This window comes from Prionailurus viverrinus, chromosome C1 (assembly GCF_022837055.1).
Source record: "Prionailurus viverrinus isolate Anna chromosome C1, UM_Priviv_1.0, whole genome shotgun sequence".
Classification (NCBI taxonomy): domain Eukaryota; kingdom Metazoa; phylum Chordata; class Mammalia; order Carnivora; family Felidae; genus Prionailurus; species Prionailurus viverrinus.
The window spans coordinates 191,330,852-191,348,972 of record NC_062568.1 but is presented as its reverse complement, the minus strand read 5'-3'; the positions used below and the strand labels follow the sequence as shown (position 1 = coordinate 191,348,972).

At 60.1% G+C, this 18,121-nt stretch overlaps 1 protein-coding gene across 1 annotated transcript; it reads right to left on the bottom strand.

The window, feature by feature from the left end:
- Positions 1 to 3,835: 3,835 nt before the first annotated feature.
- On the bottom strand, positions 3,836 to 12,414 carry MATN1 (matrilin 1). Its single transcript, XM_047871783.1, has 8 exons — positions 12,321 to 12,414; positions 9,971 to 10,317; positions 7,694 to 7,916; positions 7,071 to 7,196; positions 6,195 to 6,611; positions 5,246 to 5,398; positions 4,392 to 4,472; positions 3,836 to 3,885 (listed from the first exon to the last, which is right to left on the bottom strand). Exons 1-8 carry the CDS (start codon positions 12,412 to 12,414, stop codon positions 3,836 to 3,838), a joined length of 1,491 nt encoding a protein of 496 aa, XP_047727739.1.
- Between the last annotated feature and the right edge of the window lie 5,707 nt (positions 12,415 to 18,121).

Here is an 18,121-nt window from a genome sequence, read left to right as displayed (position 1 = left end):
TCTGTCCAGTGTCTGCCTGCCTCTCTAGACTGGGAGCACCACGAGGCCAGAGATCATCGGGCATTTTCTATTTTATCCTGAGTGCCTGGTCCATGCTCTGTCCTTTGGCGATGCTCAGTAAATGGGGAGGGAAGGAGGGGAGGAAGGAAAGAGGAAGGAGGGCAGGCTAAGACCAGAACTGCCCTTAGGGCCCCGCAGCCTGACTTCACCGTCCCTGCGCCTCCCTCCCGGAGTCACAGGCCCCTTTTCAGCACCACCTCCCTCCACACGCCCCTCACTTCCGGATTTCCCCTGCAGGCACAGCCCACAGATCCCTGCAAAGCCACCTCTCCCGGGGAGCCCCGCAGGGCTGGCCACCACTACGCCAAGCCCTCCGTCTGAGAGCCCTCAGCACGACCACTTGTGAGGAGGGTGCCGTTGCCCTGTTTACTGGTGAGGAAGCTGAAGTCAGAAAATGAAGGAGTCTGTTCCAGGCAAGGAGCCTTGGGGACTCACACCAGGACCGTTGACCCCAAAGACGGAGCCACTAAGCCCTCCGCTGTCGCTTCGCCATGGGGCGGTTCCTGGAGGCTCCGAGACCGATGCTTGGTCTCTGCCAGGGCAGACAGGTGCCGGGGCGCTCCTCTGTCTTGTCTGACTTCATCAAGGAAGTGTTGACAGCTTTTGGTCCTTGAGTGACACCATTCGTCCCTTTGGAGAGTCTCCTGGTTTACTCTTGGTTTCTGGATCATCTCTCCGTGTAACGGATGAGGAGCTAAGGCTCACGGGGAGATGGGACGGCTTGTCCAGGCTCATAGAGGGAGAAATACTGTGAGGCTGGAATGTCAGCCCAGGAGCACAGGGACTGGTCTCTGTTTCTGGGCTCCGTTCTACCCCTGGGGCCTGTAAGAGGGCCTGGTGTGGGGGCTGGGCAATCACTTGCTGCAGAACTAAAGGAGGGAGCCGGCTGGCTGTCCCCAGGGCCTTGCAGGCTCACCCCACCCTCCACACCTCACCTACCTGAGCCCTGGAGCACTCAGGCCAGAGGCAAGGCTGTCCTTGTCTTTGCCCCCTGGCGGAGCTGGAGGATGGGTACCCATTAATGTGACACAGCTGGGCCAGAGCCATCGTGTGCGCTCTGGGGCCGTCTCCCAGCAGGGAACGGGTGTCCCAGGTGGCACCACCACCGGAGGCCAAGTGGCTGCAGTGTTTTGAGGAACACGGGTGCCAGATGGGAACAAGGCAGGTGCTCGGGACCTGGCAGGTTTGGATGTGTCCCTGAGGCCAGGGAACCACCCGCTGGAGGCACTCTGGATGCAAGGGGTGGGTGGGCACTGTTCTGGGTGCTCTCCACGCATCTTCTCATTTCCACCTTGCAGCGTCCGCGAGGCGACACCAGCATCCTTCTCCTTGGATGTGGACGGGGGACCCAGAGGGGCGAAGGGCCCTGCCAAGTTGCCAGGCAGCTGAGGCACAGGCCCAGAGCTCAGGGTGGTTCTGGAACTGAAGAGTGAGCCCAGGACACCAAGGCCACCCCGTGGGTAGGAGACAGAGGTGAATGATCAGCTGAGTCAGGGCTCTCTCGCATTGCATGGAACAGAAACGGGCTCAGCCGTGTCTAACATTGATGAGAGGGTTTCCTGGGTGTCCTGTGAATAGCCAAGGCAGGGAATGGAGCCCGAGGAGGGCGCCAGAGAATGCGACCCTGCTATGCATTGCAGGTGGCCACAAATTCTTCCCTGCTCTCTCCCCATGGAGAAATGGCATGTGCCTCCCCCCGCCCCCCTGCATTTGGGCTGGCCTGAAACTGCTTCGATCAAAAAAGTGCTGGTGGCTCAGTCAGTTGAGCGTCTGACTTCGGCTCAGGGCATGATCTCACAGTTTGTGAGTTCGAACCCCGCATCGGGCTCTGTGCTGACAGCTCGGAGCCTGGAGCCTGCTTTGGATTCTGTGTCTCCCACTCCGCCCCTCCCGTGCTCACTCTCTCTCTCTCTCTCTCAAAAATAAATAAACATTAAAAAAAAAAGTGCCTCCAAAGTCACACAGTGCCAAAGTGGGGCCATAAACCTAAAAAGCTTTTGGAAGCCCTGAGCTGCCACGTAAGAAGCCGCGTTCCCCTGCTGGAGAGCCTATGGGCGAAGGCAAGGCCCTGAGACTACGTGGAGAGAGACCGAGAGAGAGGCCCAGCCTCGCAGCTGGGCCTCCCCGGGCAGCGGTCACGAGAGTGGGCCCGGCACAGGTGAGCGGGCCGTGCTGGAGGCTGCAGCCTGGTCGAGACCCAAAGGGGGGTGGCCCCAGTCACCACCAGGGGGAGCAGGAGAACCACCCAGCTGAGCCCAGCCAACCCACAGGACCACGCCAATAGCAGGTGGTCGTAAGCCACTAAGTGTTGGGGGTGTGGTGGTGTAGTTCTGCCTGCTTGAACCGCCTCTCAGGAAGACCACTCAGGACGGCCTGAGTCTCATAAGGGCCTTTTACGTGCTCTCAAGTGTGAATCAAGCAGTAACACCAAAATTGGGCCATTACACAGGAATGGGTCCCGAAAGTCACCCAAGCTCCCCCTCTGGGAGACAAGGGGTTGAGATTGCATGGGGTGGGGGATGGAGCATGGCTCCAGAGGGACCTGGGAGAGGCCGACAGATCCGGGCAGGGCTGTAGGGGCACGTGGAAGAGGGGAGTCTTTCTCCTGTGCTGTCCCTGAGGCGGGGGGTGTCACTGCCCATGCTGGGGATGGAGGCAAAGCTGTTGAAGTACAAGGAGACCCCGAAGAGGACTCCAACATGGGTGTGGGGGGGTCAGGGGGCACCCAGGGCCAGCCCAGGCGCAGCTAGGACCCTCCCACCATCTCTAACTCACACACAGACACACACACACACACACACACACACACTCAGCCCATGGGCTCCTGGTACAACCTAAACCCACTCTTTCTCCAGCGCCCTGAGGGTGACAGGGCGCTCTACTCAACTGTAAGTCCCTGAGGGGCAGGGACTGTGACTGTCTCCCAGGCCCCCATCTCCCCACTGCCTGACATGGGCATGTGCTCTGTGTTTGCAGTCTGCATGAATGAATGAATGAATGAACCCATCTGGTGCCATCGTTCTTCTTTCTCTTTGATGTCTTGCAGTCCTAGATTCAAGTCCTATCTCTCCAACTGATGCTCGGCTGACCCCTTCCCAGTGACACAGCTTTCCCATCTGTGCCACGGGGGTGACTCAAGTCCGTTCCGGGCAGGGCTGCTGGAGGAGGAAGCGAGACCCTGTGCGGGCAGGACGAACACGGCCGCCTCCACCACTGTGACCGCCACGGTGGCCACCCCGCAATGCCCCCCCCCTCACCCGGCCACCCTCGCCACTCCTTTGTCCCGCTCCCCAAATGACCACGCCACCCCTGGCCTCGTTCAGGGCTTAACTTAAGTCATATTTAATTGCTCTTCAGGAGGGAGTCGAAAACTCAGAAAAGAGATTCACAGCACTCGCAGTCAAGAAAGGGTTAACTAAAAAAAATAGGAATATATTAAGCTTTGGATTGGAAAAACAAAAAATGCAAACCCAGTCCCTCTCACACTCACCCCTGTGTCCTCGCTCATAACACACACGCATCCCTGCTCCAGATACACACCCGCCCTCAGGTGCACACACACACACACACACACAGACACACACACAGCAGGGCTGGTGGAGGAGGGGGAGGCCTGGTGCCCTCAGGGCCTGTCCCTCCCCAAACCCCCTCACTGAAACAGCAAAGCTAAACTAAACCCGGGCTCTAGGGACACACGCAGGACTCCGCGGGCTGTGCTTGGGGTGGGCGGGGGGGGGGGGGGCAGACACAGAGGCCGTGGCGGGGACAGGCAGCCTTAGACGACTCTGTTCTCCAGGACGGCCAGCCGCTTACTCACAGCTTCCAGTGGACTCGCGGTTAAGGAGAGACACAGGCTGACCAGCGCGGGGTAGTGACACGGCTGTGGTGTCTACACTCGGGACCCCGCTTCCTGTAGCTTTAGGCCTACTGGGCCCCCCACCCGGGATCCCACCTCACCCTGACCGAGCAGGGGGAGCTGTTCCCGGCCTGGCCCTATCTGAGCCAAGACCGGTGGTAGTCATGTCACAGTAAACCTGAGAAATGGGGAGTCCCCGAGTACCATGCTTTCCCCAGGAAGGCTAGGACTCTGTATGCATGTCTAGTCTCCAGAGCTTGGTTTCTGCCTCAGTTTCTCTGTTGACCTTCTAGGAGCCTCTGCTTCCGACAGGAGCCATCCCAAAGCTGGTGCCGCCCGTCTGGCCAGAGTCCAGCCCAGCTCCAGAAGGAGGCAGGCAAGGCGGAGCCACCGCCACCACCCCTCACACAGGGGCGAGGCCCCCTCTCCCCTCCCCACCCCCCTGCCCCCTGCAGTGGCCTCTGGGAAAGGATATGTTTCCTGGTCAGGGCCTGCAGCAACCCCTCCACCGTGGTCTGGAATTTCACAAGGGACTCGCAGGCACACGGGTCTTCCTCTGGAGTGGACGGGAAGTAGGGGGAGAGAAGAGGGGGGTGGTGAGTGGTGGCGAGGCAGGGGGGCGCAGGGCAGACACGACCCAGGGCCAGGACAAGGGAGTCTTGGGGGAGTGTGGGCTCCGAGAGATCTGAGAAGACAGAGAGGCGTGTAGGGTTCTGAGGCCGAACTCCCAGGAGTGACCCTGAACGTCTCCCCAATCCCTCAGAGCCCCGAGGAAAACCTCCAACGATAACACCTACTACGTGCTGGTCACCTACTACGTGCAAGACACTGCCCCTGGGAGCCTCTATATCCCCTTGGCGACTTCGCCCAACACTTGAGGTTTGAAAGCATGAGTCTCATTTCACAAACGAAGAACCCGGGAAGTGAAACAACTTGTCCATGGCCCAACAGCTAGCTAGAGTCAGAGCAAACATGGAAACCCAGGCAGGTCTGGCTCTGGAAACCATATCCTCTACCATGGGAGGATCAGAGGAGGTAGTAGGGTTCAACTCCTAGCTCCTCTGGTTATTCACGATTGCCCGCCCCCCCCCCAGCTTGGCTTTCCTGTCCGTCAAATGGGGGTGATCATATCCTACCAAATAGGATCAAAATATGTCTGCTGGTTGCCGAAGTGAGACTGACCAGCCTTCCTCGTGGTCCTGCCAATTCTTGGTGCTCCCCCCCCCCCCCCCGCCCCTGCTGTAGCCGGTTCCAGGATGGCTCCACGATCTCCCCCTGGGCCCCCCGCCCCCCGCCCCGACCATCAGTGCCATCTCTGGCCTCACTAACCCACACAGATCTTCTTCTGCAACTTCTTGCCGATCTGGTCGATGGTCTTGAAGTCAGCCGTGTAGAAGTAGTGTTCGGCCACGGGCTCTGAGGCGATTTCCCTCAGCTCGTCCTCCACGGCATTGCCCACACCCACAGCAAACATCTTAAAGCCTGCCGAGAGGAACAGGATGAGTGACAGCGGCCATGGGGGACGGGGCAGCCGCGGCTGAGCCTGCTGGGGAATGCCCGCGCAATCAACACAGACACCTCCTGGTGGCAGCTTCTGGAATTGCAGGCCCAGAGACCGGTAGGAATTGCGGGACAAAGACAGCATCCGTTGAGATTCTGCTACCTGTCAGACCTGCACTGATTCCCTGTACTGGGAGCTTTATAAGTGCATACGCCCCACAAGTGTCTACCTGGTGGCTATTATCACTCTCATTAAATCGGTGATAAAACTGAGACTCAGGCTTGTCCCAAAGTGGGGCTACCTTCCAACAGTTGGTGTGTCCTTGGGAACATTCAGCTGGAAAATTTCCCAGCCCCACCTATATAAGGACCATCAGAACCAGATGCTTGCTTTTCTGGGGCCTCCGTTTTCTCATCAGTATAAGAAAGAGGTAGGGGCGCCTGGGTGGCTCAGTGGGTTAAGCGTCCGACTTCGGCTCGGGTCATGACCTCGCGGTTTGTGAGTTCGAGCCCCACGTCAGGCTCTGTGCTGACAGCTCGGATTCTGTCTCCCTCTCTCTCTGCCCCACCCCCACTCACACACTCTCTCTCTCTCTGTCTCTCAAAAATGAATAAACTTTAAAAAAAGAAAGAAAGAAACAGTTGGGCAAACCGATCCCCCCTCGTTCACGTTGAACCTGGGTTGAGGGCAGCGAGCAGAACAGACAAACTACAGTCGAGCTGTTCCATATTTGTCCTCCTGGCCATCAGTGGTGTTCAGGGTCCAGGCAGCACCTACCAAGGTCCTTGGCCTTCTTGGCAGCATCATTAATGTAGTCCTGGCTCCGGCCATCAGTGAAGACGATGCCCACCTTCTGGGCACCGGGCCTCGCCCCGCTGGACACGGTGAAGGAATTGTCAACGAGGTACTTGAGGGCAGCCCCGGTCATGGTGCCCTTCTCCATGTAAGACATGTTCCGCACAGCCGCCTTAATGTCCTTCTTCGTGTGGAAGCGGCCCAGCGGGAACTCCTGGCGGACGGAGCTGGAGTACTGCACCAGCCCCACTTGGGCCAGTTTGTCCGACACGTCCAGCGTGTCCACGATCTGATTGATGAACTTCTTCACCAGCTCAAAGTTCTCCGGCCGCACGCTTTTGGATCCATCGATGAGAAAGACCAAGTCAGTGGCCGAACTGCCACCACGGCCGTTGCATACTGGGAAGGGCAGAAAGGAGAGGAGGCGAAGCTTAGGGACCGCTTGTTCCTGCCGACCGCTGGGTCGGGTACCCCTCACACACCAAGCTCTGCCCCGGGCATTATCCCGTCCCATTGCGTCCTCAGAACTCCCTGTAGAAAGCCAAGGCTCCTGGCCTCATCTCACGTAGCATTGCAAACTGCAGCTCCAAAAGTCGCGGCACCAAGATTTGAACTCAAGACTCTGTAACTCCTTCCACCATTACTAAACCCGCCACCCACCGCGATAGAAAGAGGGCCACAGTCAGAAGATAACTTTCTGCAGACGCCAAGTTCTAGAAGGCATCGCTCGCCTTCGCAGATTGGTCCAGGAACAAAGGGCAGAGAGGAGGCTCCGAGGGGCTACCTAGAGGGTGGCCAAGCCCCAGCCCCTCCCCTCCCCACCCTCCCCCGGGGCTTGCCTGCCTCCAGCCCACTGACCGTTGCAGGTCTTGCCATCACTGTTCAAGGTGAAGCCCTCCCGACAGGCGCAGGTGTAGGAGCCCGGGGAGCTGAGGCACACCTGCTCACAGTCGTGGTCTCCTGTGACACACAGGTCTGACACCACTGTGGGGACAGGAGGAGACTCAGAATCTCACAGTCACAGGGCCTTGGACATCTCGGCCAGGATGGCCCTTCACACACCCAGAGAAACTGAGGCCCCCCAACTAGGTGAGGTCCAAGTCCCAGGCCCTCCGTCCAGGACCCGAACCACTGGCCGCCCCTATGCGGACTCTCTGAGCCCCGTCTGGTCCAGCCCCTCCCCTATTGACTCTCCAGCCACGCCCCCACGCCGCCCCGCCCCCTGCCCTGGCTGCCCAGACGCTCAGCCTTGGCTCTGTCCATCCCCATCCGACCCCGCCCTGACCCGCCCCCCCCCCCCGACCTGGACTCAATCCCGCTGTCCAGCCCCTCCCCGATGCTCTTAGCCACGCCCATGCCCCATCCAGCCACGCCCCCGTTATGTCCCCCCCTCCACACCCCCATCCCTGCCCCGCCCCTTGCTTCCCCGGAAGCCCCCTATCTTCGTCCAGCCCCGTCCAGCCCCTCCCAGCCCCGCGCACCGCAGAAGGCCTCCTGGAACTTCTTGGACAGCTTTTCGATGACGCTGTAGCTCTCCACGTAGTCGACGTGCTCGTCCTGTGGCTCGCTGGCGATCTGCCGCAGCGTGGCCTTGTCCACGCGGCCCACGCCGATGGCGAACAGCTCAATACCGCTGGCCCGGGCCCGTGCAGACACGTCCCGCACGCTGTCCTGGGGCCTCCCGTCCGTCACCACGATGACCACCTGCGACACGCAGGGCGCGTGAGAGGTCTTCCTCCCGCCCTGGGCTGGGCTGGGCCCTCCAGTAAGCCCCCGAGATCACTAGCAGAGGAGGACACAGAGGCCCCAGAGGCCTGCTCAGCCTTGCCAGGTCACACAGCTAGTCTACTGCAGATGGGTCTGACTCCCCGCCACAGTCTTGCCCCAGGGAGGAGGACCTGGCTAGCAGAAGAGGAGAGAGGTTTCCTCTGACTGAAAGACCCGGATGAGGTGTTCTCCCCTCTGACTGGGGCCTCTGGATCTCTCCCCCTTCAGGCAGACACCTCTGTGATCATCTGAGGGCAGGACCCTGCCTCCCTCCTCAGACTGGGACCTCTTGAGAACCCTGCAGTTGAAGTGTGCCCGACACCATGCAGTTCTGCCCGTTGGCCACCAGAGGGCGAGCGAGGCTAGCGAACGGCGGCTCGGCCTCCAGTCTGGCCATCTTTCCCCTCTAGGCCCTGGGAAGGGGCCTTTTCTCCCTCCGTCCCCCAGGATGCTACCTGCCCTTTCCGTGGGGGAAAGCACTGTCTGCTCCCCTCCCACAACGCTCCTCTGTTTGTACCCTGGGAAGGGAGACAGAGGGGACTCCGGGGCCGGTCCCAGCCCTGGCCACCCCCAGCTCTGCTCCAGTCTGGGGCCCGGAATCCAGCCCTGCTGGCTGCTTCTCTGCTTCTGACCTGGGCCTGCTTCTGATTCCCGGGTCTCCACCCTTGGCCCCGGGGCCCGAACCCCTGGCCTGTAGTGTGGTGGTTAAGGCAGGCCTGGGCTGGAAATGCAACTCACCTTCCCGGTGAGATGATTCATGGTAAGAAGCCAGGAAAGGGAACTATTATTTTCCGTATCCCTCCCGTGGACCCCCTGGGGAGTGGTCTCGAACCATCCCTTCCCCCAGAGGCCTAGACTCACCTAGCTATGACCGTCCACCGCCCCAGCCTGTCCCATTCCCCCCGCCCCCCATCAGTCCAGCCTTGCGACCGTGAACCCACCTTGTCGGGGCTTCCCACTGGTGAATTCCAGGCTGGCCACCCACTCACCCAGACCCGATGAACTCTCCCCCCCCCCCCCCCGCTTGTCCACCCCGGGCTGACACCGTTCACTAGAGGTGTGACAGCCACAGATGTCACCACCATCCCCTTCACCACGTCTCTCCATCAGGATCACCCCAGGCCACCACATCCTCCCAGCGATCGTGACCGTCAACTTCCTGTCAGAGTTTGTAAATGGCCCTCATGAGGTATGACCAACTGGCCGCCTCATAGACCAGCTCTTTGAGGCCTGTCACGGCCGGGATTACACGCTGTTGTCTGTAAACATTCCTACCTCTTATTAACTGGGCAGGATGCTTAAGCCCCCGCCCCCCCCGCCCCCGTGCCTCAGTGTCCTCATCTGTAAAAATGAGGACCCCGCCCCCAAGCAGGACTGCATTCACTCGGCACTCATATGTCAGGCGTGTGCTCCATGGGGATAAGAAGTACATCCCCTGGGGCTGGGGGCCTGGGCAGATAAGCGGTGACTCCTTGGGGCCATCAAGGGCTCTGAAAGGGAGGCGCGGGAGCCTGTGGGAGGAGAGAACACCTGACCGGCCTCACAGGCCCCGGACTGAGCCCTGGAAAATTACGCCGTGGGCACCAGGTCCGTGCAGCCCCTCCACACACCCTGCTCAGAGCCCTTCCTGACGTCAGCTTGTGGCACGTCGTGTCATTTTTCTGAACCCCTGCCCTCGAAGGCTTTGAAGAAAAAAATAAGCTGGGGTGCCCGGGTGGCTCAGTCGGTTAAGCGTCTGACTCTTGATCTCGGCTCCAGTCATGATCTCATAGTTCGCGGGACAGCGAAACTGCGATAATCAAGTGCTCGCCAGATCGGGGTCTTAGGGTCAGACGGTGGATAGAGTGGGTTCAAATCTCAGCTCCGCCACTTAGCTTAGGCGGGTCTAATCCACAACCGTAAGAAAGCCAGCCCGTCAGGTGCTCTGAGAATCACGCAGGTGACGCTCTCAGCACACAACAAGACGCCGGCGGGGAGGGGCAGGCACGTACCTTGCTGATGTCGGGGGACCTGGCACGGCCCCCCTCGGCGTCGCTGAAGGCTTTGGTGATGGCGAACTGGATGGCCAGACCGGTCATGGTCCCCGTGGACAGCGGCCGGATGCCGCGAACGGCCCGCAGCAGCGCGGCCTTGGAGCCGTGGGCCCGCAGGGGGAACTCCTGCTTCACGGCGCTGGCGTAGTTGACCACGCCCACCCGGGTAGCGTTGGGCCCCACATCCAGCGACTCGATGACCTGGGACAAGAACACCTTCACCTTCTCGAACTCCACGGGCCTCACGCTGCGCGAGCTGTCCACCACAAACACCAGGTCGGCGGGCCGGGTCCGGCAGAGGTGCCCTGCGAGGGGGCAGGAGGGGGGAGGCAGAGGGGAGGGGGTTGAGGTCGGGGGCTACTTCGACCGAGACTCGAGGCCTTAAGCAGTGTAGACTGAACCTGGGCCAGCCTTCTGTCAGCGTGTGGACGGCCCCGGCAGGCCATTTGCCAAAGGCCCCACCGTTCAGCCCCGTGGGAAAGACAGAGGCTCAGATCTCGGCCCGGGGAACTCACTTCCCCTGCCTGAGCTCAGTTTCCTCTGTACAATGAGTCTGTACACTGAGCTGACAATCCCCTCTTTACAGGATCCTTCGGGGGCCCAAGCAGGAGTGCGTTTAGGGCACGAAGCAGGTGTCCAGCGGGGAGCAAAGTAGAAGGCAGCCTTTAAATTGTTGCAAAATTTTTCAGTGTTTATTTATATTTGAGAGAGAGAGAGAGAGAGAGAGAGAGAAACCGTGCACAAGTGGGGGAGGAGCGGAGAGAGAGGGAGACACAGAATCCGAAACAGGCTCCAGGCTCCGAGCTGCCAGCACAGAGCTGGATGCAGGGCTCGAACCCACGAACCGTGAGATCATGACCTGAGCCGAAGTCAGATGTTCGACCACCGGAGCCACCCAGGCGCCCCAAGAAGACAGACTTTAAATCATGCTTCTCAGGTTTCAGCCCAAGGTGGCTGCCATAGCAAGGGCAACATTTCTCCCGGCAAGGGAGTGGGGAGGGCACAGCCCCAGGGCGGGGGGGGGGGGGGGGTGGGGGTGGCATGGGCAGCACAGTGCCCATGAGCTTGGCCTCTTTCATCTCAGCATCAAAGTCAGTCACCGAAGTGGACCCAGCTTCCCTCAGCCCCGGAACCTTCTGGCTGGTGTCCCTGGGCAGGGGATAGGGCAGGGTTTCCTCGTGGCCATCTTGGCAGCCTGACCAGGTGGGCTCCTGAGACCTATCCCCAGAGAGGCAGGTCTTCCCAGACACCCCAGGAGGCAGCAGCATGGCTGGAACGAGGCAGATCAGGGTTCGAACCCCAGCTTAGCCGTTCTGCAGCCCTGAGCAGCTCACTACACCTTTAGGGGCCTTGTCCGGGGGGAGGTGGGGGGAGAATAAGGCTCGCTGTTTAATGCTGTCACGGGCCTGGGCCTGCAGCTGGGCAAGGCTCAGTACAAAGGCCCTTCCCTCTGCGCCCCAGAACTGAGCAGAGCTGCTCCCCGGTGAGGGGGCAGGAAGGATCGAGAAAAAAAAGGTCTGCTGGGCCGTCCCAGCCCCCCAGCCACAACGCCCTAGGTATCAGAGTTCCTTGAGGTACCTTAGAAATGACCTTGCAGACTCTTCCTGGTCCCCACTAGTTAAGGCTACAGATGGGTAAACTGAGGCCCAGAGAGGGTGAGGGAATTAGCCACACCCCAGAGTAGAGGATCAGGTGCCAGGAGGCTCTGGGGCTATCTCACTATGTGGTCTCAGACAGGTCCTCCCTTGTCCGGCCTCAGTTTCCCCACCTGTGCAGGACGAGTTAGGCGTTCCAGGATTCAGTGCCCAGGGCTAAAGCTCTGGGAATGGAACAGCAGGTAGGACCCCACCCCGAGACATGCTAGAAGGGCTGGAGAAGGGAGCATGGAGCCCTGGCCACCCCAGAGCGGCACTCGGCGGAGCCGTGGGCGCAGCCCCAGGCTCGGTGCGGCTCCAGACGTCAGCTGGCTCTCGGTGTAGCCTCTGTCCTCGGGGAGACTGGCCTTTGCACCATGCATGGTCCCTGAGGGCGGCCTGGGAGCTGAGACGCCCCAACGAACGCTCTCAGGCCGCAGAGAGAGGTCCCACTCGCGTCCCCCAACAGAGCAGACTGAGGGTCACCCCTGTCCTGACCCTTGTGAATGTCACCATTGCTGTCTGCTCCTGTGCCAGCCTCCGGCTACCCCTGCCTCCCTGCCCCCCGACCCCAGCGCACCCTGGATCCTGTTTAACCTCTGCTCATCTCAGTGCCCAGCCGCCCCCCCCAGGCTGTCAGCCAGTGTGGCCCAGCTCACAGGGACCCCCCTCACCTCTGGACTGGGGGGCGAGGCCCAGCGTGCACGGGGCCTGGAGCCACAGCAGGAGGCCACACAGCACGAGGCTGGTGCCCGAGATGGCCCTCATGGTTCTGGCAGCGAGGGCGGCAGCCGGCACAGTGGTGGGGGCCGCTGGGGTCCAGGTCTTATCAACCTCTCTGCCCAGCCTCCCAGCCAGGCGGCCCCCCACTGGCGTGGGGGTGGCTGCCCGGGCCCCTAGCCCTTTTGGGGGGCGGAGCCGGGGCTGAATGGAGGTGTGTGTGCCCAGAGAGGGAGGGAGACGCCTGGCCTGGGCTCAAGAGGCCCCTCCGACCACAAGGGCTCCTTTGCCTGCCTGCCGAAGGAACTAGAACGGCAGCTGGAACTCAGGAAATCTCAGGTGGGCGGAGGGCGGCTCCTCCACGGGGCCGGAGCCTGCACAGACCCAAAGCCGCCCCTCTGAGCCCGGGGAAGCCTGAGACCCGGGCCCTGCCCTGCACCCTCAGCCCCCGCCCCCGTCCTCTCACCTGCCCCCGCTTCCAGCACCCTTCCCCTGCACCGCCTCGGCTCTCCCCTGCCTCTCCGCGCACTCCCTGCTCTGCAGGGACAACTGGCTTCTCAGAGCTCCGCTCCGGGCCTCTCCGGCAGGGTCATCCGCCCGGAACGCCCTTCCCTCCCATCCCCTCTCTGCCTAACAGAGTCTTTCCAGATGGTAGCTCAAACCGACACGCTTGTGCAAGGCCGGGAGAGGGAACGGTTAGGAGCGCAGACCTGAAGCCAGATGCCCCCGGGGCTTGCCACCCATGTGACCGTGGGCAGGTTGCTTCCCCTCTCTGTGCCTGCCTCCTAGGGTGGATGAGGGGAGCAGGGTCAGAGGAAGTGTCTCACGGGATTCCCTCGACAAGCCTACCATGACACCGATTTTGCAGAAGAGCCAGAAGTGGAGAGACGAAGTGACTCGTCTCAAGTCGCACCGCTGAGGGGTATCATCACCAGGATAGGGCCCCAGGCCGGCGCTCTCAGCGCCGCCCCCCTCCCCACCCCCACCCCCACCCCCGCTTGCTTGGGTGTAGCCTGGCGGAGGCATCACCTCTCCCCGACTCCTCGAGGGTTAGGACCCCCTCCCCGTGCTTCCCTACACTGCGTGTCTCACCCACGAGCTGGTGAGAGTCTGATTGGTTCATTCATCTCTGCACCCGGGCCCCGCCCGGGATCTGCACTGAGAAGGCAAAAATAAAGGCTCGTACAGAAAGGAATATAACCAGGCATGGCCCCTGGCGCTGCAGAGAGAGGTCCCACTCGCGGTGCCACCCTAGGAGGCAGGCACAGAGAGTGGTTGACGGGTTAGAGTAGGAAGAGCATAGGCTTGGCCAACTGACATTCTGTTACTGAACAGCTGTGTGACCTAGGGCTGGTAACTTAACCTCTCTGAGCCTCAGCTTGTTATGCAATGGGAATGGTAGTTCTTGGCTCGCCTGCCTCACTGGGACCACGTGAGGAAGCAGTGAGAAGACAGCAGTAGAGACGAGGGTCAAAGGCGTCTCATCGTTCCCAAGGATGGGATCATCGACATTTCAGACCCGTGTGCCTCGCTCTTCGTAAGTTATACCTCAGAAAGAAATGTAAAGACTTTTTTTTTTTTTTTAGGGGACACAACCAGGGCGCCTGGGTGGCCCAGTGGGTTGAGCATCTGACTCTTGATTTCAGCTCAGGTCATGATCTCACGGGTTCGTGAGTTCAAGCCCCACATCGGGCTCTGCCCGTTTGGGATTCTCTCTCTCTCCCCCTCTCTCTCTTTCGGCCCCTCCCCTGCTCGCACTTTCTCCGTCTCCCTCAAATAAATAAACAAAAACTTTAAACAACTAAAAAATAAAAGCGCCCCGCCCAATGTTCGCACAATCTTGACCAGTCACGGCGGTCACACTCTGTTGTGTGTCTCCTTGTTCTCCAGACAGACCCGTGAGGTGAGCAGCTCCAAGAGCATCAGCCCATTTGTCAGACGAGGCAACTGAGGCCCGGAGGAGCCCGTGACTTGCCCGAAGCCACCAGCCGGTTTAGGGACGGAGCCCAGCCTGGAACTCAGGCCTCTTGCCTCTTGATGCCCCAGTTTTAGAGAACAAGGAAGCCAAAAGCATTTCCCTTTGCCGTTTCCCATTGACATTTCATTTATTCCTGACATTCATAGCCCTCCCCAGCCCCAAACACCACTGAGGCTGCCGGTTCCTTTCCCCTCTCCCACTGTTAAGTGTGATCCTCTTCTGCAAAGACACTGCAGGGCATCGCGACCGCTCTGCTTCTCGCCTCCCCAATTTGGGTCTCAGCCGGCTCCCCCGCTGGCCGCCAGCGCCCTCCGAGCGGGGGCGGGGGCTTGCGCGTCACAGTCACTGCTGAACCGCAAGACCCGGCACGAGTCCGGAACAAGGGATCCCGTGAGCAAATGAAGAAATGAATTAAAAGAAGAAACAGATGACGAACGGGCTCCATTTCCCTGTGAACCGACGAGGGTCGGAGTGGGGTCGGCGGTGGTGGCCGTGGGGCGGGGGGGGGGGGGGGGGGGGGGGGGAGGGGGGCGCAAGGTGCTGCCCGTGACCTTGCTGGAGGTGCAGGAGGGAAACGTGAGCGGCAGCCTCCTGGCTCGGGGTCCCCTCCCCGATGCACGGGGCTGTGGCCAGACTTCAGGGTACACAGCTCTCTTGGCCGGGGCGGCAGCTGGGCCCATGAAACAGCTCTTTCAGCTGCACGTCTGAATGGCCGTTCTGTGGACCCCTCGGAGGAACACAGGCACCTTTTCTGTGTCACCCCTCCGCTCATTAGCAGGGCCACAGAAACGCGCCACAGTAAGTCTCCGGGAGCAGAGATAGGGTCCCCCAAAAGGGGGCGGCTTTCACATGCCACGGCGGGAGCAAGGGCTTTGGGGGAGGAAGTTCAGCACATACACCGAGGAAAGAAGATAAATATTTGTGTTTTCGGGATGTGAAGCCTTTTGTCCCCCAGGAATGAAAATCGGGAACGGCGTGTCCGGTACGAGCCAGAGGGGAAAAAAACGCTCGCGAGTCAGACAGGCAGCCGTGAAGGGCTCTCACTGTTCCCTCTCCTTGTTTTCACATACCTCGGGTTTCCAGAAACTTAAAGCCTCTAGTGTTTTATCCAAGGAAGCGTTTGCGATCAAGCGAGAGGCCCCCGGCAGGCGCGGCTGTGTACGAAGGGCACAGGACTCCCCTTCCCAGGACCCAAGACTCCGTTCTTTTCCTAAAGAGCAAATCCTGGTCCTTCACCACCATCCACCCCCCCCCCCCCCAACCATCCCAAACATCACAGTTTGGCCGGGTCCACGCGTACCTTTACTTTTGTTTATTTACTCTGCCTCCTGAACTCCAAACCAGCCAACTCACTTTGTGAGCAACGGTCTCCCCCTCCGAACACATCACAGCCGTGAAATCCCCGGCTCGAGGCCCAGCTGGCGAAGGTGTTCCGGTACGCCTTCAAATAAATTCGAAGCTAATTAAATTCAGCCCCTGCATCCGCGCGTGGCCAGAAGTTACCTTGGGTTCCGCCGGGCCTCGAAGTGCAAAACACCAGAATCACACCCAGCCGGGTGTGAGCCCCGGTTCCTTCACCCACCAGCTGCTCTGACTTCAGGTGAATCCCTTCACTTTTCCGCTCTTCCGTGTCACGTCTGCAAAGCTGGGACCTCCGCGCCGACGTCACAGGGTGGTTGAAACGGCATGTGTGAACACCGCATCCGAGTTTATTTTTTACTTTTTCGTTTTCGTGTTAGCTAGGGGTAAGCAGACTGACAAATGAAGCCTCAAGTGGCAGTGGCTTAACACGAGGGTGTGTTTCTCTCTCGTGACACGGTCCGGCGCTAGACAGGTGTCCCCCCTGCCCAGACTCCTCCCAAAGCCACCTTCGTGTGACGATCCCACCGTTTCCAAGTCCTCTGTCTCTGGCCACAGGAATGAGGGCGAGACGGCGAGTGTCAGATAGGGAGTGCACATCACCGGCCTCTGCCTAGACGCCCAGGGGCAGGACGTGGGTGTTTAGCGGGCAGTGACACTCGGTCACCCTCCCCAAGGGCAAAAAAGGCTTCCGTTGGCCCTCTATCACTTCTAAGGAAAAGTCACGCTTAAGCGAGCATTCAAGCCTCTTCACGATCTGGTTTTTGCCACCTTTTCCAGGCCGTTCCAGTCTCCCTCCCTCCCCTGCTCCGTCCCCTCTCTTCTCTGCCCCAGAGCAAGTCACTCCCTCCTCCGTGTTCTCTAAGCATACTTTTTTCCCTCCTTGCAGCAGGGGCCGTGTGGGGTTTTACGCTTCCAAGGTAGGGCCCCTGCCTTTTGCACGAGCGCGTTATTCGTTATCCGAGTGTGTGCTCAGTAAACGGGGTCTCGTTTTGCTTGGGGGACACATAAAGCCTTGACTCTCGGGCTCTGAAGGAGACTCGAAGGTCATCCAGGGCGGTCTGTCCACCCTGGCCACCCACAAGAGCCAGATGGAGAGGCTGTCAAAATACAGAGCCCGCCGGAGTCAGATGCCCTCTCAAGGCCAGCGGGCCAGCCCACCCCCCTTTCCGTGGGGGATGGCTCCCACTGTCAGCCAGGCTGGCAGAAGGGAATGAGCGTTTGGAGGAGAGGCTTCGGTCTAGCGCTGGAAGCCACGGCAGAGCCAGCTGGGACCCCTCAGGCCCTTGGGGTTCACCTACAGCCACGGGCAGTTCCCACGCACACGGACAGGGAGCGGGGCAGCCTGGGGATTTCACGTTCCCCAGGGCGGCCCTCAACCAGTGAGGGACAGGAGCTGCGGATAAATGGCTTCCCCACTCCCTGCTGAAAGGTTCTGACACGTGCTTCTCGCGGCTCCTCCGAGGGTCTCCAGCAGGATTGCGCCCTAACTGCCCGCAGAAGTGGCCCGTGTACCAGTGCACCTTTTACTGGCTTTCACCCCCTCCTGGCCTCCCCTCCCCTCTCATCGTGCTTCCTGGGGGCACCCCCCCCCCCAAGGTAAACTACCTGCACCCACCAAGTCCTTGTCTCAGGAGCTGCTTTGGGGAGAACTTGAAAACAAGGCAATGCAAAGCCTTCCCGGGTGTGGAAGACCGAGACGAGGATGTGTTTGGGGGCCCTCCTGGGGGTGAGGGGGAGAACAGGCCTCTACAGCGTTTGGTTAAGATTTTTCAAAAGAAAACTACAGATTCCCAGGGTCCACCCCAGACCTGGTGAATCCGTATCTCTAGTTCCGATGCAACTAAACCGCAGTCTCATCCAACCTCCCGTAGGAATGTGAATTCTCTCCCTGTCTCGGAAAGCTGCTGTCCAGCCCCTGGTAGAACACCTGTCGGGCAGGGAGTTTGCTTTCTTCCAGAAGTGTTCCATCCAGCTCCGGGAGTAAGCAGGTCTCCCGTGTACCAAGTTCAGTGACCTGAAGATCGTGGTCAGGGCCCCGCTGCGTCGATTGCTCCTGATGAGAACAACCTCATTTCCTCCAACGGCTTTGCGAAAACCCAGCCTGGTGCCAGCTCGTGCGGCTTTTCGATGTGTCTCTCTCCCTCCTAGAGATTTGAGCTCTGAATTTCAGATAACCCTCCAGCTGGCAGAGCAGCATATATTTTCTCCTCCATTTTCCAGAGTCCCTCACCTCTGTTCAAGCTGCCCGCAGCCCCTGCCCTGTGCCCCTCAGCCTCCAAACAGAGCCTCGGGAGGCCCCAGAAGACCACAAAAGACGTCCCAACAGCGGTCAGCTCCCCTGTTCCATCCTTCCGTGTCAAAACCCTGGGTCTACACTGACCGCGACCTCAGCCCTTCAAGACTGTTGGTTCTGTT

Coding starts and splice junctions, on each gene's coding strand:
- MATN1 (XM_047871783.1), bottom strand. CDS start 12,414: ATGAGGGCCATCTCGGGCACCAGCCTCGTGCTGTGTGGCCTCCTGCTG. Junction 7,197..7,693: donor GTTCCAGGAGGCCTTCTGCG/GTGCGCGGGGCT, acceptor CTGTCCCCACAG/TGGTGTCAGACCTGTGTGTC. Junction 4,473..5,245: donor GCAGAAGAAGATCTGTGTGG/GTTAGTGAGGCC, acceptor CGTCCACTCCAG/AGGAAGACCCGTGTGCCTGC.